Below are 25,091 nucleotides of genomic sequence, written 5' to 3'. Positions count from 1 at the left end.
TAATTATTTTATAAAAAAATTATTTATAAAACTTAATAGTAAATTTTGTTAAATCATCTTGCTTTCCATAATAAAAGTAATATTTATTTTATTTTAAATTGAATAATTATAAAATACACAATTTTTTTTATAAAGAGTAAATTAAGTCATTTTTAAAAAAGTTATTATATTTAAATAACATTACACTCCTCCAAAGGCATGAATCACAGGAAGCAAAACAAATACAATAACTAATAATTAGTAAATTCAAGTGCTTGGAACCGAAATAAACAGAAATGAGAGCAAAGAAAGCTTAAGGATAAAAATAGGAGATAAAGCATATTAAAAGAGGGAAGTAATAGGAACTTAGGACGCTCATAGAGCTCAGAGGTTTAAGAAGAAACGCAGCTGTTTTAGAGGAAAGAGACGACTTTGTAGGAGTCCTTTCTAGTAAAAAAAGGCAAGATTAGTTTAAAAGGATAAAATATATGGAATATCCTAAATGGGGTGGAGGAATAGTTTTACCATTGACACTAGAAAATAAAATATATATATATATATATATATATATATATTTTTAAGAAAATATTTTTCATGAAACATAGCTAGTATAATTTGGCGTGATTGGGCGCTGAAGAGGTTTAGGAAGAAATGCAACTGTTTTAGATGAGAGAGACGATCTTTTATAGCTTCTTTCCAGTAAAAGAAAAAAAGCAATATCAGGTTAAAAGGATAAAATATATGAAATGACCTAGAAGGCTTGGAGGGGGTACTTTCAATTAATGTTATAATTCATATTTTCCTCTTATCTTTGTGATCTCAAAATTTTACATAAAAAGTGTACTTTAATTTGTAAACAAGGAAGAGCAACTTGTGCATTCAAAATAAAAGATGGAGTAACATTATATGCTTTCGTAAAAAGGGATACTTGACAAGTAGTATTGATGGAGTATCATCATCCTTCCTGCAGTAACTGTTTCAGGATTTGAATTGATCGAGAAACATGTGATTTTTACAAAATTTTCCTCACCTTCCATTTAGTGGGAAATTCTCCTTATAAGGCTTGTATAAAATTCTTTTTGCTGGAGCCTGTCAGCTTAAACATAACATATCAGTGGTTCTCAATGGGGTTATAAACATCAATCATAATAACATTATACAAGAGAAATTGAGACGTAGATTGGAATTAGTTGCAGATGATACAGCCAAAAAAGATGTCAGTGCAGCTTGAAAGGCACCTGAATTGCACATTCGCGCAAGAGTTCTGATGGCAAGTATTGTTAGAACATCAGAGCTATAATGTCAGGAGGGAAAGTTAGATTGTTCATTGTTGATATATCACTAGGCATGCTGAGTTTTTCTCAGATTGGGAGTCCCATTTGCATTTTCTTAGTAGCAAAGAATTTCTTTGATAGCGACATTTGCATAAGAATAAGGGGATGTGACTCATTCCATCATTCCATGAGCATTTACCTTGCATCATTTACTTTGCTTATAAACAATGGTTTCTAAAATGTCTGCAGAAACAGGCACTTACTCCTGTCTAGGGCTGAGCACAATACGGTTCAAACCGAAAAACCGAACCGAACCGAACCGATTCAATTCGGTTCAATCGGTTCGGTTTTAAAAGTTAATCGGTTCGGTTCGGTTTAAATTTATAAAAATTTCGGTTATTTCGGTTCGGTTCGGTTTTGAAGAGAAAAAACCGAACCGAATCGAACTGAATAGTGATTTATATAGTCAAATCAAACTAAATCGAACCGAATCGATTTTTGAATTAATTTATTTTTATGGAAAATTTATGAATTATATTTAATTTTATATATATTAATTATTTAATTTCATTGATTAATGGTTATTAGGTTCAAACCAAAGTTAAAATTAGACCAAATAACTTGAAAATCAAGTCTAAATTAAAAAATCAATCAAAAATCAAACTGATCGGTTTAAACCGAACCGAACCGAATTAAAGCGGTTCAGTTTGATTCGGTTTTTCACTAATTTCGGTTCGGTTCGGTTTCTAAAATTGACGGTTCGGTTTTGATAATTTAATTCGGTTCAGTTCGGTTCGGTTTGAACCGATTGCTCACCCCTACTCCTGTCCAAAAGAGAAAGGACAGTTATAAATTTTGCACCCTTTTGGCATATGCTCTAATTTCTTTGTGCTTGTTTTATTTCTCTGTTGCTAAATGTCCCTGATCAGAAATAAGCTCAACTCACTTTACTTCTGTTGATTATATGCATCATTCTCATCTCATTATAGACATTTTGAAAGTGTCTGCAGTATCGATCTGGATTTATAGCAATAGGCTATAATGAGAAGAAGAGGGAATCACAATCAAACAAGTAGAGACTGTAGTCCTCAACAAGTGGTGAAAAACCACTTCTTATGTCACGTATACAATTTAAAACCTTTATATATCTTGGCCCTCAGCTTCATGTGAATTTTGTTTAATTACTTTTGCTGTGATTATTATTATTTTTGGCATGCAGGAGAAACTTGAGCTTGCTGATGGAAAGTTGCATTGGAAGGGAAGACGAGCTACAAAGTATAAGCATGGAAAAATGAAGAACTTTTGCTCATACTTGGTATCTATCTAGGCTTTTATATATTGTTATTAAAATTGAAATTTATTGGGTTTAATTATATTGATGGCTACTGATAGAGTAGGAGATAGAATTATACTAGTAAAGCTAGTACTAGACGGAGAAACAATAAATATAGTTAGTGCTTATGCCCCACAAATAGGACTAGACAGTGAGAGTAAACAAAGGTTTTGGGAAGATATGGATGATTTAATGCAAAGCATACCGAATGAAGAGAATGTTTTCATTGGTGGAGATTTGAATGGACATGTAGGAAGTGATAGGCAAGGTTATGAGAATGTTCATGGAGGTTTTGGTTTTGGCAGTCGAAATGAGGAGGGAAAAAGTATCCTGGATTTTGCTATGGCATACGACCTAATACTAGCAAATACCTACTTTATAAAAAGAGAGTCACATTTAGTGACTTTCAAAAGTGGGCAACATAGAAGCCAAATCGACTTCCTCTTAACCAGGAAGACAAATAGAGCTCTATGCAAGGATTGCAAGGTCATTCCAGGAGAGGCTTTAACAAGTCAACATAGGTTGGTGGTCTTGGATGTCAAGTTTAGGAACAATTCAAGTAAGGTCAGAAGAAATAGTGTAGCTCGAACAAAGTGGTGGGAGTTTGATGCATGCATTTTATATCATCATTTAGGAGTAATTTTTGCACATAATTTACCCTTATTCATAGCTATTATTTTAGATATTAGTATATATTTAGTCAATTTTACAATTTTCACATTTCTTAGTTTAATTTTTGGAATTTATTTGTTTTGTAGGTTAAATCTGGAGAAATTTGATGTATTTTGATCAGAGTAGCCATTTGGAGGAGATTAAAATCGAATTGCAAAAAAAAAATTTTGAAGTTGAGAAAAAATGGTAGAGCGACACAACCCGCGACACAACTCGGCTTATGTCGTTTTCTTTGGAAAATTTTTGACGTGGCATTTCCGTTACTCCAGCCTTTTTACCTCACTTTTTCTAGATCCTTCCCCCTTTTACCCATTCTAGAACAATCCCTTAGCCTATATAAAGACCCATTTTATCACTTTCTTGGGATATAGAGATATAGAGCATAGAGAGCATAGAGAGCATAGAGAGCATAGAGAGCATAGAGAGCAAGGGAGGCATTTTTAGAAAGATAGAAAGAGAGCAAGGGAGGAGCATCTTCTGCATCTTCTTCCAAAGACAAGAAGGATCAAGTTTCTGCACTTTTCTGCAGAGATCCTGCTGCAAATTTGCTGGGTTTTTCTACCCCTTTTAGCTTACATTTCCATTATTTCTTCATTTCTTCATTTGGGTTTGTCTTTAAACAATGATTTGTGAGTAGTTGATTGAGATTCTAGAGATGGGTTTGTAAATATTGATTTGTTTTGTGGTTTTGAACTGATTTAGCCATTTAAATGAAGATTGTTATATTTTGATTTATTGCTTGTGTGCTTATTTCCTTGCTTGATGAATGGGCCCTCATTAAGTTAAGTTTTAATCCTTAATAGATGGACTGAAAAGTGAATATTGGGGATGGATAATCTTGCAATAAACTTTATTTTCTTGGTGTTAGAAATAAGCTAAGAAGATTAAGGGGAACTTTCCAAAAATCAATTAGAGCATTAATTGGGTTTTTGTTAGATTTGAAATACCGTGAAAACAGGGTTTGATTTAATGAAAACCAATTTTGAGATGCTTGAAAAAGGTTTCAAAAATTTAAGAATTGATTTCCCTCAAAATTGCAATTCTCATGTGTTTGGCTAAATTAGGGAAAAACCACATGCAAACAATATTGAAAATCCAATCTCTAGAATCAATTTATTTTTCATTGAAATTAGATATAAATCCTCCAAACCTCATAAATAGCAATTTAAATTTAAATCCAATTTCTATAATCACTTTATTTTTATTTTTATTGAATTTAGATTTAATTTCTCTCAATTTCATAAATAGATATTTCAAATTAATTTTTTGGGTAATCTAGTTTAATTAATTTTAGTTAATTGATTGATCTAGTTTTAATTCCTCAAATACCAATTTTAATTCCAAATTTCATTTTACATCTTTAATTTTTTTTTTTTTGTCTTAATTTTAATTTTTAGATTTTATTTTTAATATCTTTTAATTTTTGTCATTCTAATTTGCTTATACTTTTATTTCCAATTTAAGCACAATTCCCTGTGGGATCGATATCAATTTTTAAAACTATACTACTGTGACCCGTGCACTTGCGGACACCGTATCAAGTTTTTGGCGCCGTTGCCGGGGAATTGTTTGTTTTTAAGTTGGATTTTAATTGTTTTAAGCTAATTAGAATTTTTATTTTCTTTTATTTTCACTATTGTTCCTTGTGTTTTTCAGGTACTTTTCTTGTTTATGAGACGATCGAAAAGCACAAGTGATACTGAATTGTTGTTCAACCCAGAAATTGAAAAATTCACGAGCCAACAAAAGGAGTACAAGAGAAGAAAAGAAGCAGAAAAAGAAGAACAATAAATATTTGAGCAAGAGGAGACAATAGAAAATATGGAGAATCAAAATAGAGCTATTGGTGGAAACAATGGAGCAAATGAGCAAAACGGGCAAAATGCTGTGGTTAATCAAAATGATCCTCAAAGAAGATCCATGTTAGACTATGCTTTTCCTAGATGTATTGATGTGAGAGATAACAGACCTATTATTGGAGCTAATCAATTTGAATTAAAAACTGGTCTTATTCAAATGGTTCAGAATTCACAATTTGGAGGTAGCCCACTTGAAAATCCTCATTCTCATTTGAAGAAATTTTTGATGATATGTGGTACACAAAGACAACTGGAGTTTCGATGAAGTTATTCGGCTCACATTATTTCCATTTTCTCTTGGATTCACATTGGAGTGGTATGACTCACTCCCACAAGCTATTATAGCTACTTGGGAGCAGCTATCTCAAGCTTTTCTATCTCAATTTTTCCCACAGGAAAACTACTCATTGAGGAATTTGATGGTAGCTTTTAAACCAAGAGATGATGAAACTTTGTATGAATCTTGGATGAGATTTAAGGAGCTTGAAAGGCAATGTCCTCATCATGAAATACCCAAATGGATGATTGTTCAGAATTTCTACACCAGAGTTACTCCAGCCATAAGAAACACAATTGATTCACAAGCAGGAGGAGATTTCATGAGAATGACAAGTGAAGAATGCTATGATCTATTAGAGAAGATTGCTCATAATACCCATTTATGGGGAAATCCTAGAGCACTTGAGCCAAAGAAAGCTGGGATCTATGAACTTGACTCAGTTAACTACATGAATGCAAAATTTGATCAGTTGACTCAGCTTCTTAGTGATTTTTGCACAAAGGCAACAACCTCAACTCCTACAACTATGCAACAAGTTGCCTTCACAAATGGAACTCAAAGTTGTGGAGTTAATTATTCTTCTTATGGTGATGATTATTTGCAAGAGCAAGCTGCTTATGCAGGAGGTTATCAACAAAAACCTATGGGAAATTCTTATTCTAATATGAACAACTCAACATGGAGACCACAAGCAACTTTTGCTCAACAAGGCCAAAGCTCAAATTATGCTCATAACCAGCAGTTTATGCAGCAGAAGTATCCTCAATTTCAGCCTCAATTTCAGCCCACAAGGCAGCCACCACCTGGATATCAAGCAAGAGCACAACAATCCCTTCCATCCCATGAACCGAAGCCATCCTTGGAGAACATGATGGAGAAATTTTTTGCTGAACAAAGCAAGATGAATAGCAAATTGGAGGAAGAAATGCAACACATGAGACAAACCATGGATCAATTACAAGTCCACAACCGCATGTTGGAGACTCAATTGGCGCAACAAGCAAGCTCATCAGGAAGCAATTCCTATGGGAAACTACCTAGCCAACCACAAAACCCTCATGAACAATGTAAGTTGGTGACCTTGAGAAGTGGTAAGAAAGTAGGTCAAGAGAGTGAAAACAAGAGAGAAGAAAAAGAAAGCACAAAAGAAGAAAATTCAGTTGAGAGCAAGAAAAATGAAAAAGAAGAAGAAAGCAAAAGTGAGCAAGATGAGGGAGAGAAACCATACATCCCACTGAACCTTACAAACCCACCCTTCTCTACCCTCAAAGATTCATCAAGCACAAACTAGACAAGCAATTTGGCAAGTTCCTTGAAGTGCTAAAAATTGTATATCAATGTGCCATTCTCGAGGCACTATCCCAAATGCCGAAGTTATGCCAAGTTTTTGAAGGATATTCTTTACAACAAGAGAAGGCTAGAAGATTATGACACCATCAATTTGGGAGAGCAATGCGATGCTATAATCCGTAAGTTACCTCCCAAACTCAAAGATCCGGTGTGTTTTCCATTCCTTGTCATATTGGTGATAATCAGGTGGCAAATGCCTTATGTGACCTTGGAGCTAGTGTCAGCCTAATGCCTCTTTCAATATATGAAAAATTGAATATGGGAGAGTTGAAGCCCACAAACATGTATCTCTCATTGGCTGACCGTTCAATTAAGTATCCGGAAGGCATTCTTGAAAATGTGCCTATCAAGGTTGGAAAATTTTACATTCCGGTGGACTTTATCATTTTGGATATGGAAGAAGACACAAAAGTTCCTATCTTATTGGGAAGACCCTTTTGGCAACAAATGGTGCATTAATTGATGTAAAGGGTGAGCAATTGACACTTAGATTGGGAGATGATCAAATGATATTCAACATCAATCCAGCCATGAAAAGAAAACATGAAGAAGTTGAGTCTTGTTTGCGGGTAGACATTATTGATGAGATTGTTCTAGAGCATTTCATAAAAAGCTATCCACAAGACCCACATTAAAATATCTAAGTCCATGGTGGGAGCATTGATGATGATAACATGGCTATTTTTGCGCAATACTTGGAAAGCTCTCCACCACATCCTGAAGCCACAATTTTTCAACTTGAAGGAGTGCAAAATTTGGAGATCAAACCACCATCATTAAAGGTAGAGGATGCCCCAAAGGTAGATCTTAAACCTCTTCCTTCCAACCTCAGGTATGCTTTTCTTGGACCCAATGAAACATATCCTGTTATAATTAATGCATGTTTGACTAATATTGAGAATGACAAATTGTTGAGAGTATTGAGAGAATATAGAAGAGTTTTGGGTTATGCAATTGATGATATAAAAGGAATTAGTCCAACAGTTTGTATGCATAGGATTTTCCTTGAGCCAAATAGTAAACCTTCCATTGAACATCAAAGAAGATTGAATCCTACAATGAAGGATGTTGTGAAAAAGGAAATCCTAAAATTACTAGCTGCTGGAATTATTTACCCTATTTCTGACAGTGAGTGGGTTAGTCCTGTGCATGTTGTACCAAAGAAAGGTGGGGTGACAGTTGTTAAAAATGAAAATAATGAATTGATACCCACTAGAACTGTTACAGGTTGGAGAATGTGCATAGACTATAGGAAGTTGAACAATGCCACAAGAAAAGACCATTTTCCTCTTCCTTTTATGGATCAAATGTTAGAGAGATTAGCCAAGCATTCATTCTTTTGTTACTTAGATGGATATTCTGGTTTCTTTCAAATTCCAATACATCCTGATGACCAAGAAAAAACTACCTTTACATGTCCCTATGGCACCTTTGCATATCGAAGGATGCCATTCGGATTGTGTAATGCGCCTGGCACATTTCAAAGGTGCATGATGGCTATTTTTTCTGATTTTATTGAAGAAATTATGGAGGTCTTCATGGATGACTTTTCAGTATATGGAACTAATTTTGATTCATGCTTGACTAATTTGTCTAAAATCTTGCAGAGATGTGCTGATAATGATTTGGTGTTGAATTGGGAGAAATGCCACTTTATGGTCCAAGAGGGAATCGTTTTAGGGCATTTAATCTCAAATAGGGGAATTGAAGTGGATAGAGCCAAAATAGAAATTATTGAAAAAATGCCCCCTCCAACCACTGTCAAAGGAGTGCGGAGTTTCCTTGGACATGCTGGGTTTTACCGGCGATTTATTCAGGATTTTTCTAAACTTGCTAAACCCTTAACAAATCTTTTGAATCATGATGTTAAATTTGATTTTAATCAAGATTGTATGGTTGCTTTTTGCAGGTTAAAGACGGCATTAACAACAGCTCCTATCATGCAACCCCCAGATTGGACTTTGCCATTCGAAATTATGTGTGATGCAAGTGAGTTTCTTTGTTGAGCCGCCTTGGCCAATAAAAGATAGAAAAACTTATGCAATTTACTATGCAAGCCTAACCATTGATGAAGCTAAAGTCAATTAAGACTAATCTGAATATGAGTTCCTTGCGGTAGTATTTGCACTCAATAAATTTCGTTCTTATTTGGTCAACTCAAAGGTAATTGTTTTCACTGATCATGCAGCAATAAAGTACTTAATGAGCAAGAAAGAAGCTAAATCTAGGTTGATTAGATGGATTTTATTACTTCAAGAATTTGATTTGGAAATAAGAGATAAAAAGGGTGTTGAGAATGTGGTAGCTGATCACCTATCTAGGATAAAAGCGAAAATAAAGATGATGAAATTGTGCCAATTGATGAATTTTTCATGAATGAGCGATTGTATGTGTTGAATTCTGCACTTCCATGGTTTCTTGATATTGTGAATTTCTTGTCTTGTGGTGTCTTGCCACTGATTTATCTTGGCAAAGAAAAGAAAAGATTCTTGCATGATGTTAAATTTTATTCTTGGGAAGAACCGCTTTTGTTTAGGAGATGCAATGATGGAATAATTAGAAGATGTATACCAGAGGAAGAAATGCATGATGTTATTTACCATTGTCATTCCTCTGAATATGGTGGTCATTTTAGTGTCTCAAAAACTGTTGAAAAGTCTTGACATCAGGTTTCTATTGGCCTAAAATGTTTAAACACGTGAGAGACTTTGTAAGCAAGTGTGATAGGTGCCAAAGGGTAGGCAACATTTCCAAGAGAGATGAGATGCCCCAACAGTCCATATTAGAAGTTGAATTATTTGATGTGTGGGGAATTGATTTCATGGGGCCATTTCCATCTTCATATGGGAATAAATATATCTTGGTAGGGGTGGACTATGTATCTAAATGGGTAGAAGCTATAGCTACACCTACCAATGATGCAAAAGTTGTGGTAAAATTTCTGAAAAAATTTGTTTTGACCAGGTTTGGTGCCCCACGTGCCATAATCAGTGATGGTGGTAGCCATTTTTGCAACCACCAATTTGAAAAGTTGATGAGAAAATATGGGGTAAAGCATAGGATTGCCACACCATATCACCCTCAAACAAATGGCCAAGTAGAAATCACAAATAGAGAAATCAAGCAAATCTTGGAGAAAACTGTCAATAAGTCCAGAAAAGATTGGTCCCTTAAATTAGATGACACTCTTTGGGCATATAGAACAGCATTTAAAACCCCCATAGGAACTACACCTTATAGGTTAGTTTTTGGGAAATCATGCCATTTGCCCGTAGAATTAGAACACAAAGCTTATTGGGCCATTAGAGCAATCAATTTTGATTTGCAAGCTGCTGGACATAAAAGACTTTTGCAACTTGATGAATTAGAAGAATTGAGACTTGATGCTTATGAAAATGCTAGGATCTATAAAGAAAGAACTAAAAAATGGCATGATAAGCATATCAAGAAAAAGGACTTAAAAGAAGGAGATTTGGTTCTCTTATTCAATTCAAGGTTAAAATTTTTTCCAGGAAAATTAAAATCAAGGTGGTCAGGTCCATTCAAAATTGTGAAAGTTTTACCTCATGGTGCTGTGGAAATTTTTGGTGAAAAATCTGGTAATTTCAAGGTAAATGGACAAAGGTTGAGGCATTATTTAGCCGGTGAGCCAATTGAGAAAATAGCAACTTGCTATCTTTCTCATTCTCCATGAAATTTTGAGTAAGTATGGTCAAGCTAAAGACCTAAACTTAGCATTTTTGTGCATAACTCCCAATTTTTCTTTCATTTGTTTTAAGTTTTTTTTTTATATACTCCTTATTCAGAGTTTAACATTGTTCTAATTTCCTTGTGCAGATGGGATACAATGCATTGCAAGCAAATGAGCATATATATAAAAAAAAAAAAAAAAAAAAAAAAAAAAAAAATATTTCATGTCTTTAATTTCATTGCTTAATTACTTCATATTTTGAACTTATTTTGCTTGTGTTGTTTTTATTTTACTTGAACCATTTACTTATTCAGTTTTTTTTAGTTCCTCATAAAATACATTTTTCTTTTATATTTTTAGTACATTGCTCACTTGCTTTTATGTGCTACTTCGGATTTACACTTGATGGCTATATTTTTGAGCTTAACTTCCCTATTCCAAATTTTTGAGATTAATCGATTTAATTAATGGATTCCATTGCACTGCTTTCTTTTGCAATGAGTGCAAAGAATCCAAATTTTATCTAATTAAATTGGTGCACTTCAATGAGGTAACAATTCTCATCTCACCTTGTGTCATTGTCAACACAAGTTGTGCTATCGCTTATGCAACAGGTAATAATTCTTTATGCACATATGATCTACCCATTTTCGCACACATTATCCCATTCCATGCACTCTTCTAACATTGAGGACAATGTTCATTCCGAGTATGGGGAGAGGGTAAATTTTTGCAAAAATTATTTTTCCTTTTCATTTGCATATAGTGACACATTCATTACTACGTATATACACTTGCATATAGCCTCATATACTTAGTTACGCATACTTAGTTGCAATTAGGTTGACTATACATTTACACTCATGCATATCATTCACTCATTTAAAATTTTTGAATTTTTAAACCAGTCTTTGAATTCCATAAGCCACTTATTCAAGCAATCCAACTTGCCTTTAGATGGTTAGTGGAATGAAAGTTCCAGCTGAGTACAAAGTCTTAAGCATTATTCTTTCTCTTACTTAATAGCTGAAAATTAATATATCAATTTAGGTATGCAGTGCTAGTTAGTTATTTTGAGTTTTGAGTGTCTGGATAAGCCTTTAAGGAAGAAAATGGTCATTGTCGTCTCACCATTCCTAGAACAAGCATCTTAGATCTTTCAAAGCGAAATTTTTAACTTGCATTTGATAAGAATATGATTTAGGCATTCCTTCATATTTTAAACCTCACATTTAGCCTTAACCTACCTCAATTTCATTTTAACCCTTGCAAACCCCCTTGAACCTTAATCTCCTAATTTCTTTGGAACCCAAATCATTTACCTAGCCATTAAACCTAAACACTACCACCTATCTATGAGAATAGTATTTTAGCAATTAAGTGCATAAAAAAATGATAATGATATAAAAAAAAATAATAATAATAATAATAATAATAAAATAATAAAAAAAAAAAAAATCTCGGAGGATTGAAACATCTTGAAAAGTGCTAGAGTAATTGTCAAAAGTTGAAAAGGTCACCAAAATATCCCAAAGGTAATTTTGGGTGTGACATGAAATAGGGACACATACAAAATCAAAATAAAATAAAATAAAATAAGCATAAAAAAATAGTCCCTTTGTATAATCATTGTGATAGCACTTGAGATTCATTGTGAATTTCTTTCCTCTTGATATAAAAAAAAAAAAAAAAATATTGGATGCACTTTGAGTTTCATGATTAATATTATTCTCATATTTTGTTTACCTTATTCCCTTTCTTTGTTAACCACAATTTTACCCTATTAGACCCCATTACAACCCTTAAAAAGACCTAATGATTCTTTGAAAAATGCTTGTTACATTAGTAGAGTTAGATCTTTTATGCTTGCATATGGGTTTGGCAATATAATCTTCCATACATTACTCACCATCTATTTGAGACACATTGGCTATCTATTTCATTTAGGTTTGTTTTGGCACAATTGACTCTTGTAGTTGGTTGGTATTTGTTGCTTGGGTTGATTGGTTAATTCTTAGCTATTGTAATAGTTGAGAGTGCTTGCTTCATTCTTTGTGCTATTGCTGGTGGGAATTTGGAATGTTGGTGGCTAGAGGTAAGTTGGTGGTTTGGATTAGTGAATTTTGTGTTTTCAAAGACTGATTCTATTCCCTTCCAAATGAGTTTTAATGAAATTTTGCTTGAGGACAAGCAAGAGTTTGAGTATGGGGGAATTTGATGCATGCATTTTATATCATCATTTAGGAGTAATTTTTGCACATAATTTACCCTTATTCATAGCTATTATTTTAGATATTAGTATATATTTAGTCAATTTTACAATTTTCACATTTCTTAGTTTAATTTTTGGAATTTATTTGTTTTGTAGGTTAAATCTGGAGAAATTTGATGTATTTTGATCAGAGTAGCCATTTGGAGGAGATTAAAATCGAATTGCAAAAAAAAAAATTTTGAAGTTGAGAAAAAAATGGTAGAGCGACACAACCCGCGACACAACCCGGCTTATGTCGTTTTCTTGGAAAATTTTTGACGTGGCATTTCCGTTACTCCAGCCTTTTTACCTCACTTTTTCTAGATCCTTCCCCCTTTTACCCATTCTAGAACAATCCCTTAGCCTATATAAAGACCCATTTTATCACTTTCTTGGGATATAGAGATATAGAGCATAGAGAGCATAGAGAGCATAGAGAGCATAGAGAGCATAGAGAGCAAGGGAGGCATTTTTAGAAAGATAGAAAGAGGGAAAGGGAGGAGCATCTTCTGCATCTTCTTCCAGCAGCAAGAAGGATCAAGTTTCTGCACTTTTCTGCAGAGATCCTGCTGCAAATTTGCTGGGTTTTTCTACCCCTTTTAGCTTACATTTCCATTATTTCTTCATTTCTTCATTTGGGTTTGTCTTTAAACAATGATTTGTGAGTAGTTGATTGAGATTCTAGAGATGGGTTTGTAAATATTGATTTGTTTTGTGGTTTTGAACTGATTTAGCCATTTAAATGAAGATTGTTATATTTTGATTTATTGCTTGTGTGCTTATTTCCTTGCTTGATGAATGGGCCCTCATTAAGTTAAGTTTTAATCCTTAATAGATGGACTGAAAAGTGAATATTGGGGATGGATAATCTTGCAATAAACTTTATTTTCTTGGTGTTAGAAATAAGCTAAGAAGATTAAGGGGAACTTTCCAAAAATCAATTAGAGCATTAATTGGGTTTTTGTTAGATTTGAAATACCGTGAAAACAGGGTTTGATTTAATGAAAACCAATTTTGAGATGCTTGAAAAAGGTTTCAAAAATTTAAGAATTGATTTCCCTCAAAATTGCAATTCTCATGTGTTTGGCTAAATTAGGGAAAAACCACATGCAAACAATATTGAAAATCCAATCTCTAGAATCAATTTATTTTTCATTGAAATTAGATATAAATCCTCCAAACCTCATAAATAGCAATTTAAATTTAAATCCAATTTCTATAATCACTTTATTTTTATTTTTATTGAATTTAGATTTAATTTCTCTCAATTTCATAAATAGATATTTCAAATTAATTTTTTGGGTAATCTAGTTTAATTAATTTTAGTTAATTGATTGATCTAGTTTTAATTCCTCAAATACCAATTTTAATTCCAAATTTCATTTTACATCTTTAATTTTTTTTTTTGTCTTAATTTTAATTTTTAGATTTTATTTTTAATATCTTTTAATTTTTGTCATTCTAATTTGCTTATACTTTTATTTCCAATTTAAGCACAATTCCCTGTGGGATCGATATCAATTTTTAAAACTATACTACTGTGACCCGTGCACTTGCGGACACCGTATCAGAGTTCAAAGGAGTAAAGCAAGTGAAGTTCAAAAATGAGCTTCTTGAGTCTGAAGTATGGAAGCTAGATATGGAGGCCAATGATATGTGGATACAGATGGCATCAAAGATTAGAGAAGTAGCTAGAAAAGTACTTGGGGAGTCTAAAGGACATGGACCACCCTCAAAAGAGAGATGGTGGTGGAATGAGGAAGTACAAAAGGCGGTGAAGAGAAAAAGGGAATGGTATAAGAAATTACCTAAATGTGATAATAATGAGGCATATGAACAGTACAAGATAGCAAAGAAAGAGGCAAAAAAGGCAGTTAGCCAAGCAAGAGCACAGGCCTTTGAAACGTTATATGAGAAACTTGGAACTAAAGAAGGGGAGAAAGATATTTATAGATTAGCAAGGAGTAGAGAAAGGAAATGTCAAGATCTCAATCAAGTTAGGTGCATTAAGGATAAAGAAGGAAAAGTGTTGGTGAAAGATGAGGACATTAAAGAAAGATGGAGAAATTATTTTAATGATCTCTTTAATAATAGTCAAAATGGAAATAGCGTGAATATAGATTATAGAACAATAGAAAAGAATGTAAATTATACTAGAAGGATTAGATCTTTAGAAGTAAAGGAAGCACTTAAGAGAATGAAAGTAGGTAAAGCCTGTGGACCCGATGAAATACCAATTGAAGTGTGGAAGTATTTGGGAGATATGGGAGTGGCATGGTTAACTAAATTATTTAATAAGATTCTAAACTCAAAGAAAATGCATGATGAAAGGAGGAAGAGTATTTTAGTAACTATTTTTAAAAATAAGGTAGACATACATAGTTTCTCAAAATATAGGGGAATTAAACTCATGAGCCATACTATGAAGTTGTGGGAGAGAGTTGTGGAGCATCGACTACGTCATGATACTTCTATCTCTCTCAATCAATTTGGTTTCATGCCCGGTCGTTCAACTATGGAAGCGATCTTTCTTATTAGAAGCTTGATGGAGAAATATAGAGATGGGAAGAAAGATCTACACATGGTTTTTATTGATTTGGAGAAGGCTTATGATAGTGTTCCAAGAGAGGTCTTATGGAATGCGTTAGAACAAAAGAGGGTATCTATTAGGTACATACAAGTATTGAAAGATATGTATGAAGGAGCAACTACTATTGTGCGCACAGTGGGAGGGGACACAAGAGATTTTCCGATCTCAATTGGATTACACCAAGGATCAGCCATAAGCCCTTACCTTTTTACATTAGTTTTAGATGAACTGATGAAACATATACAAGAGAGTATTCCTTGGTGCATGATGTTTGCGGATGATATTGTTCTGATAGATGAGACACGAGAAGGAGTCAATAGGAAGCTAGAACTTTGGAGAAGTACTCTAGAGTCAAAGGGTTTTAAGTTAAGTAGAACGAAAACAGAATACATGCTTTGCAAGTTCAGTGAAGGCCAAACTGGTGATAGGGAAGGAGTTAGTTTGAATGGAGTGGCACTGTCCCAAAGTAATCACTTTAAATATCTAGGCTCAGTCCTTCAAGTAGATAGGGGATGTGAGGAGGATGTTAGTCATAGGATTAAAGCCGGATGGTTGAATTGGAGACGTGCCACGGGAGTTTTATGTGATCGTAAGATTCCCAATAAATTAAAAGGAAAATTTTACCGCAAACCCATACGACCGCTATGCTATATGGTAGTGAGTGTTGGGCCTTTGAAAGAGTCGTATGCATCTAAGATAAGAGTTGCAGAGATGAGAATGTTAAGGTGGATGAGTGGTCATACTAGACTAGATAAAGTCCGTAATGAAAGTATTAGAGAAAAGGTAGGAGTGGTGCCAATTGAAGATAAGTTGAGAGAAGGGAGATTGAGGTGGTTTGGTCATGTAAAGCGTAGACATACGGAGGCTCCAGTTAGACAAGTAGAGCACATTAGGCTAGAGGATAGAAAGAAAAAAAGGGGTAGACCTAAATTGACTTGGAGGAGAGTAGTACAGCATGACTTAGAAGCATTACACATTTCTGAAGATTTAACCCAAAATCGTTCAGAGTGGAAAAGGCGAATCCATATAGCCGACCCCAAATTTTTGGGATAAAGGCTTAGTTGAGTTGAGTTGAGTTGGCTACTGATAGAGTTTGAGCTCATTAATTAATTATTTATATGATTCGTTGATAATGAAAGATAATATATTGTGAATGCAACTTTTCATTAAAACTGATAAGATATATCGTGTTATATTTATTTATTTTATTTTTTGAATTAATTGCATCTGCAATTGTAATAAGATAGATTTAATAGCAACATAGGCTTGAATTTTTCTACTCAAAGGCACCACAAGGGATCAAGCCCATCTCTACTTGCTTTCTGTGGAGTTCCATGGCACCTGGATATTTTTTTCAGCACCATATTGGTTAAGATATTGAACACTGCAACCACAGGACTTGCTAGGAGTGGAGGCTGGTTGGCACTGGCAGGCAATAACATTTAACAGAATCATTTGAATCTCTTTTACTGGTAGCTATCTGCTTTGAGCTTGATCAATTCTTAACTTATTTGATTGTTGCTAAGAGGTACAAGGACAGGCCTCAGGACCCTGTGGGCTCAGATGAGAACCGTAAGGCCTAAACATTACTATGCATTTACCACAAAACTAAATCAATATCATAAAAAAATATTAATTTTCATAGTATGTGCCAATTAAATATCTCCACCACCAACTATTAGCGAGGAACACCTAAGCCCTGAAAATTCTCATGCTTGTCCATTTGTCAATAAACTTCACCACTTCCAGCCAACTCACCATCCCCTGCATGCCCACGTGCTCTGCCCACTACCTCCCACGCTCCCATCCTTCTCTCTTCCCCGTTTATGAGGACCATACTACCGCATCAGTTATACAAATCCACACTACAACTTGCATCTTTTGATGGCTTCCAGCGACAAATCACCGGCTCGAACACCGATCGGCGGTGGGGATCAGCCTATCCCCCGGGAAAGCCGATGTCGATGGAGCAGCACATGCTGGACAAAGGGGCACAGATGTTGCAATCTTTGAAGCCGATAAAGCAGATAAGCCAGCATTTGTGCACCCTTGCTATTCATAGCCATGACATGTCCCGCCAGATAGAGACCCACCAGGGCACCACTACGTCACCAGGATCAACCAGGATTTCCTTCAGTGCGCTGTTTATGATACGGATGACTCTAATGGTCGTCTAATAGGTATCTTTTTCCCCATCTTTATTTTGTTTTAGTATACTATTAACTTCTCTGTTTTGTGTTTCATCTTTCCCCATATGCGCAGGAGTGGAATATATAGTGTCAGATAAGATATTTGAAAGTTTGCCACCTGAAGAGCAGAAGCTCTGGCACTCCCATGCTTTTGAGGTTGAACCCCGTCGGAGTTGCCCCTTCTTCTTCTTCTTCTTCTTCTTCTTCTTCTTCTTCTTGATGGGTTTATAACTAAGTTAAAAATAAATTACTCTTAAAAAAAATGGGATGCATGGTGCAGGTGAAGTCAGGGCTCTTGGTTCCTGCACTAATGATGTCTCCACAAGGTGTGAACATGGGCATGGTGTCCCCAGCGCTAGTTGAAAAAAGGGGTGCGAAGTTCAATTTATTGACAGATGCAATAAAGCAGTTGAGGGTAGAGATTGCATAGCCAGAGTGGATCAATCCTCAGGCTGACTACTGGAAACAGCATGGGAAATGTTTTGCCATCGACATTGAGAAGACTAAAATAAAATTGAGGACATGCAGAGTATGGACTGTGTGGTTATGTGTATGTAGGATGTTAATCTGAATATATTTTTCTTTTTGGTGTTGATGGACAAATCAGTAGTTCTTCGTTTCTTCTTGTTAATATGAAGTTTGGGATTGATCATTCCAAACCATATATGACGAGAATACGTCATCTTTTCTTATGAGATGATAATAGTGTAGTAATATATCTTTGCTAACGAGTATAGAAATTTATAATTCTTCTGGGAACATTAATGGTTGGTTAGTGTTTCTGAAATCTAAGCATTGTCGCAAGTGATTTGCCGCAAATAAAAATAAAAATATAATATATAAAATTAAAATATCAAAAATAATTAAATCCTATAAAATGAATAATATAAGAAATAAATAAAGAATAAATAAAATATTAAAAATAAAACATACTTAGAAAAATTGGATGAAAATCGTCCGAGCAAGGAGCTCCGTACACCTCGCTCGCTTCGCAGTTAGTTCCTACCCAGCATATGCCTTTGCATGTTCCACGTGCTATCCTCTCGTTTGATCGCCCACGATACTCAGAAAACAGAACTCGATCGATCGCTTCTTTGTAACCCAGCGTATTTTCAATTCCATAACGGCAATCCATCTCAAACATATTATAAAAAAATCCCCACTTTTCCTTTTTCTAGTCGTTTAGCTTGACGTATCATAAGCACAGAAAAGATGGAGTCTTTGGATCCTCCCATGGTTTCTCTCCTCACCTTCATGAATGTTTCTGTCTATCAATTTCATTAAATTCTTGTCCTTTCTGGGTCTCCAAGGTTTCTCTCTCTTTCTCTACTCTATACTCATGGAAATCTCCGCGGGAACAGCTCTGCAACTGAGATCGCCCAGAAGCACGCTTATTCGGTGTGGGCGCTACCCGGAGACGTTGCGGAAAGGCTCAAGAAATTGATGGACGGTCTGAGATCGGAGTATGACGGTCCCCAATTCGAGCCGCATGTAACTGTTGTCGGGGCCATTAGTTTAATGGAGCAGGATGAGTTGGACAAGTTTCGATCCGCTTGTGATGGGCTCAAGGCTTATACCGCCACCGTCGATCGCGTGGCCACTGGGACTTTCTTTTATCAGTGCGTTTATTTGCTCCTGCATGCAACGGCTAAGGTCATATTTTTGGAAATTTTGTTGGATTTCCATCAGATTTTTGCAGTTTTTGGATTAATTTGGCATTGCAGATTCCATATTGATGAAAAAGCTTGGATGCCCATATGTTAAAATGGAGTGGTTTTCTTCCTGTTTCAGGTAGTTGGAGCTAGTGCACACTGCACTGAGAATTTTGGGTACAAGAGTTCTACTCGTAAGTTCTGTCGAATGAAGATTGTTCTTTTCCTTTTTTTGCAGCTAAAAAGTGTTTTTCATACTCACTAGAAGAGATGTGCTTCGGTGTTTCTGAGATTGAGCATTTATAAACTGAGTTTTGGAATATTCTTGTGGCATCTTTCTTATTTGTTGAAAATAGGCCGAAATTTTAAGCTTTGATGGGAAAATAAATTTTCTGAGTGAAAGACAACTGTTTAAAAATGTCTTGTGATATGTGAAATTTCTTTATAATTGTGAAGCTATGGAGTTTAACTCCGCCTAAGTAGTTTGCGCTTAGCCGGTCTCAAGCTTGGATAAAGAATGAGGGTTGTGTCAGGTGACAAACAACGTAAAATTTTTGTTACATCTTATGATATGGATTCAAATGATATAAACGTTAGGGCGTCCTCTATTTACGACTCTATAGGGCATTCACCGAAAGCCACACGCCATATCGGCGCCCGGGTGTGGTGTTGAGTGAGCAAGAGTTTCCACATAATGGACGGATGTGGGTAAAGAAGTTAGTTCATAGGATATATAGTGGAACAGAACACAAGATAGACATAGAAAACAATAGAAGATATTATAGAAGGAGACCAATTAGGAAGGAATAGGATAGTAGGAAGATTAGGATTGGTACTTAGAATATTGGATCACTTACAGAAAAATTAATGGAGCTTGTAGATACCTTGGAAAGGAGAATGATGAATATTGCTTGCATTCAGGAGACTAAATGGGTATGAGAGAAAAGTAAGGAAGTGGGTAATTCATGGTAGAAACTATGGTTTACCGGAAAGGAGAGAAACAAGAACGGAGTGGGCATAATCATAGACAGGACATTGAAAGACGCTGTAATAGCTGTTAAAATAGTAGGAGAGAGAATTAAACTAGTAAAGCTAGTACTAGAAGGAGAAACAATAAATGTAGTTAGTGCTTATGTCCCACAAATAGGACTAGATAGTGAGAGTAAACAAAGGTTTTGAGAAGATATGAATGATTTAATGCAAAGCATACCGAATGAAGAAAATGTTTTCATTGGTGGAGATTTGAATGGACATGTAGGAAGTGATAAGCAACGTTATGAGAATGTTTATGGAGGTTTTGGTTTTGGCAGTTGAAATGAAGAAGGAAAAAACATCTTGAATTTTGCTATGGCATACGACCTAATACTAGCAAATACCTACTTTATAAAAAGAGAGTCACATTTAGTGACTTTCAAAAGTGGGCAACATAGAAGTCAAATCGACTTCCTCTTAACTAAGAAGACAAATAGAGTTCTATGCAAGGATTGCAAGGTCATTCCAGGAGAGGCTTTAACAAGTCAACATCGGTTAGTGGTCTTGGATGTCAAGTTTATGAATAATTCAAGTAAGATCAGAAGAAATAGTATAGTTCAAACAAAGTGGTGGGAGTTCAAAGGAGTAAAGCAAGTAGAGTTCAAAGGAGTCTCGAGTCCGAAGCATGGAAGCTGGATATAGAGGCCAATGATATGTGGATACAGATGGTATCAAAGATTAGAGAAGTAGCTAGAAAAGGACTTGAAGAGTCTAAAGGACATGGACCATCCTGAAAAGAGAGATGGTGGTGGAATGAGGAAGTACAAAAGGCAGTGAAGAGAAAAAGGGAATGGTATTAGAAATTACCTAAATGCGATAATAATGAGGCATATGAACAGTATAAGATAGCAAACAAAGAGGCAAAAAAGGCAGTTAGTTAAGCAAGAGCACAGGCCTTTGAAAAGTTATATGAGAAACTTGAAACTAAAGAAGGGGATAAATTATTTTAATGATATCTTTAATAATAGTCAAAATAGTAATAGCATGAATATAGACTATAGAACAATAGAAAAGAATTTGAATTATACTAGACGGATTAAATCTTTAGAAGTAAAAGAAGCACTTAAGAGAAAGAAAGTGGGTAAAGCCTGTAGACCTGATGGAATACCAATTGAAGTGTGGAAGTGTTTGGGAGATATGGGAGTGGCATGGTTAACTAAATTATTTGATAAGATTCTAAACTCAAAGAAAATGCCTGGTGAATGGAGGAGGAGTATTTTAGTACATATTTTTAAAAATAAGGGAGACATTTTTAGTACCTATTTTTAAAAATAAGGGAGACATACAAAGTTGCTCAAACTATAGGGGAATTAAACTCATGAACCATACTGTGAAGTTGTGAGAGAGAGTTGTGGAGCATCGATTACGTCATGATACTGCTATCTCTCTCAATCAATTTAGCTTCATGCCCGGTCGTTTAACTATGAAAGCGATCTTTCTCATTAGAAGCTTGATGGGGAAATAAAGAGATGTGAAGAAAGATCTACACATAGTTTTTATTGATTTGGAGAAGGCTTATGATAGTGTTCCAAGAGATAACTTATGGAATGTGTTAAAATAAAAGAGGGTATCTATTAGGTACATACAAGTATTGAAAGCAACGACTATTGTGTGCACAGTGGAAGGGGACACGAGATTTTTTGAGCTCAATTGGATTACACCAAGGATCAGCTATAAGCCCTTACCTTTTTACATTAGTTTTAGATGAATTGACGAAATATATACAAGAGACTATTCCTTGGTGCATGATGTTTGCGGATGATATTGTTCTGATAGATGAGACGTGAGAATGAGTCAATAAAAAGCTAGATCTTTGGAGAAGTACTCTAGAGTCAAAGGGTTTTAAGTTAAGTAGAACGAAGACAGAATACATGTATTGCAAGTTCAGTGAAGGCCAAACTAGTGATAGGGAAGGAGTTAGTTTGGATGGCGTGGTACTGTCCCAAAGTAACCACTTTAAATATCTCGGCTCAGTCCTTCAAGTAGATGGGAGATGTGAGAAGGATGTTAGTCATAGGATTAAAGTCGGATGGTTGAAGTGGAGACGTGCCACTGGAGTTTTATGTGATCGCAAGATTCCCAATAAATTGAAAGGAAAATTTTACCGTACAGCTATACGACTGGCTATGTTATATGGTAGCGAGTGTTGGGCACTGAAAGAGTCATATGCGTCTAAGATAAGAGTTGCAGAGATGAGAATGTTAAGGTGGATGAGTGACCATACTAGACTAGATAAAGTCCGTAATGAGAGTATTAGAGAAAAGATAGGAGTGGTGCCAATTGAGGATAAGTTGAGAGAAGGGAGATTGAGGTGATTTGGTCATGTGAAGCGTAGACATACGGAGACTCCAGTTAGACAAATAGAGCACATTAGGTTAGAGGATAGAAAGAAAAAAAAGGGTAGACCTAAATTGACTTGGAGGAGAGTAGTACAACATGACCTAGAAGCATTACACATTTCTGAGGATTTAACCCAAAATCGTTTAGAGTGGAGAAAGCAAATCCATATAGTCGACTCCAAATTTTTGGGATAAAGGCTTAGTTGTGTTGAGTTGAGTTGAGTTGTGAAGCTATAGAGTTTGCGAGGTAATCTTCCAAGCTGGTCAAGGGGCTTATAAGAAGTTGAAAACAAGGAAAGTAATTGGCATTTAGGATTTCGCTGTGAAATTTCTCATTAATTGTAAATTCCTTTGATGTATTCAATAAATTGAGCCTCGTTTTGCTTAAGTCATAGAGAGTGCTTATAGTTTAAATCTTCTTTTTAAGTGAGGAACATGCTCAAGTCTTGAAATACAGTAATGGTGAAACTGTTGGGAATGTGTTAAATGGGCAATCCTTTTCTATGTTGGTTCTAACTCTTGATTACTTGTTACAATCGATAGAAATTAAATAGATGCTACAATAGAAGGTAGGGGAAATTACAAAAAAAAAAATACACTGTGATTTCACTCATTTTTTTACTTTATTTTCATTTTATGATAAAATAGTATCCTGAAGTTGACACTGTTAACAAATGACGGTTTTTTTTGTCCTCTCTTCGTAAAAGATGCAAAGCTGCTGATGTGGAAAAAAAATTTGCTAACGTGGAATTAAAAAAAATGAAAATTATAAAGAAGTACCATGTGGTTTAAGATTTACTATGCGAAAAAGTAATACCCTTTGGTAAATTTGTGACATAGTGGTATCATATGGTAATACTCTATTAACAAATACAATATTTTGTTTGACACAATCAATTTTCGTTGATGTGGCATTAAAATAATAATTTTTAATTATTTTTAATAATAATAAAAAATAATTCACACACTGTCAAAATATTTTATATAAAAAAGAGATTTTATTCACTTTAGACTTTTGGAATTACTATTAATAGATTTTTAAACTTAGAGTTTGCACGTTCATTTTCATAATCACTATAAAAAATACTAATATAGCATAAACTCACGGGTTAGTTATTAGATTAATATTGCTAAGAATTTGAATAAAAACAATAGTTTTGTTAGAGCGGCTAACTTGAATTGGTCCTCTTGGCTGACTAGTCACATGTTTCTCCCTTTTATAAGGTGGTCGATGCCTTTCTTCACTTTGGGTGCAATTTCCATCAGCATTGCTTTAGGCCTGGACACTTGGGCATCATAGAACACTAGAACTAGAAAATTAAGCTTTTCAAAGAAAATTTGCATAAACTTTTCCATAATATTTCAAAAGTGAAGGATCTCAGATTTTGGTTATTTTCGGAAGTTAAATAATTCACTTAGTTTGCTAATGATGCAAACCTCAGGTGCCACTTTGTCATAAAATGAACCACGGATAATAAAGTAAAAATAAGCGAAATCATATGGTACTTTTTTTTATAATTTTCACTTTTTTTATTATATATTAGCAGATTTCTCTTCAACGTCAATACCTTTTTGTTCCAAGTCAGCATCTTTTAATGAAGAAAAGACGAAAAGTGAACCTCAATATACCACTTTATCAGAAAGTGAACCGCAGACTCTGAAGTAAAAATGAGTGGAATCATAAGATACTTTTTTATAATTTCCCTAGAAGGAATATTAATATTCTCAACTCAGAACTCCATGTTTAGCTTTCCTGCTAATGGAGTATATTGTGCTTAGTATTAGTATTTAGAGAATTGCAATTAGTAATGTTGATTCTTCTATTTTTTCTGAAGACATGGAACTATCACAGCTCTCTCATTATCACAATTTGCTTTTCATTTGATTCGTTCCATTTAATTGTTCCAATTGGAAGCCTTTTCATTTTAGTTTGTCTGAAAACATTGGGGATATTGTTGTTATTCGCCAAAGTTTTTGTAATGTATTTCTTGTATGATATTGCAGCCTACATGCCTCATCTTAGTTTCCTATATGGAGATCTAACAGATGATGATAAGAAAAAGGCTCAAGAAAAGGCCAATATTCTTGACGAGAGCATCAACAGCCTGAGCTTCCAGATAAGCCGCCTTGCATTGTGGAAAACAGACACTGAAGACAAGTCATTGAAGTCATGGGAGAAGATTGCAGAATGTACCCTCAGCTCAGCCCCAATTAGTTTCCCCTTCTTTTTCTAATGCTTCTAATTTGCAATAAAACCTAACAGGTGTGCTCTTATCTTCTAGATGCCATTTGACAATCTGCAATTTTATGCACTCACCAACCACCTTATCTTTGGTCCTGTTGTGTTTGTCAGTATGCCAGTAAATAGTTGCAAAAATATTGTATACAGCCATATGCACTTTGCAGAGGATTTTAATTAAATCATACATATTAGAATGCTGTTCGCTACAGGCAACTTCTATTGAGGAACAACTTTATGTTCTGTGGTTTGAATGTTGTGAACCAAAGCACCATTTAAATCTAGATGTGTTACAAGATATGAATTCAAGAATTGCCTAGGCTAGAACATATCCAATTTTGGATCCCTACCCATTCCTCTG

General features: G+C 34.8%; 1 protein-coding gene, 1 non-coding gene and 1 pseudogene across 2 annotated transcripts; 2 read left to right on the top strand and 1 right to left on the bottom strand.

The window, feature by feature from the left end:
- Window positions 1-5,521: 5,521 nt before the first annotated feature.
- On the bottom strand, window positions 5,522-5,628 carry LOC131174313 (small nucleolar RNA R71). Its single transcript, XR_009144561.1, has one exon. It is a non-coding gene; the product is annotated as a small nucleolar RNA R71 (small nucleolar RNA).
- Window positions 5,629-17,148: 11,520 nt separating this feature from the next.
- LOC110632269 (oil body-associated protein 2A-like) lies at window positions 17,149-18,227 on the top strand (annotated as a pseudogene).
- A 124-nt stretch (window positions 18,228-18,351) lies between these two features.
- Window positions 18,352-24,939, top strand: LOC110632270 (cyclic phosphodiesterase-like). The gene is made up of 3 exons (XM_058136867.1): window positions 18,352-19,121; window positions 19,260-19,314; window positions 24,496-24,939. The coding sequence occupies exons 1-3, from the start codon at window positions 18,912-18,914 to the stop codon at window positions 24,723-24,725; spliced, it is 495 nt and encodes a 164-aa protein (XP_057992850.1). The 5' UTR covers window positions 18,352-18,911; the 3' UTR covers window positions 24,726-24,939.
- The last annotated feature ends 152 nt before the right edge of the window (window positions 24,940-25,091 follow it).

Source organism: Hevea brasiliensis, chromosome 15, assembly GCF_030052815.1.
Source record: "Hevea brasiliensis isolate MT/VB/25A 57/8 chromosome 15, ASM3005281v1, whole genome shotgun sequence".
Lineage (NCBI taxonomy): Eukaryota > Viridiplantae > Streptophyta > Magnoliopsida > Malpighiales > Euphorbiaceae > Hevea > Hevea brasiliensis.
The sequence above is the reverse complement of the archived record's forward strand: the minus strand, read 5'-3'. Positions and strand labels throughout refer to the sequence as shown.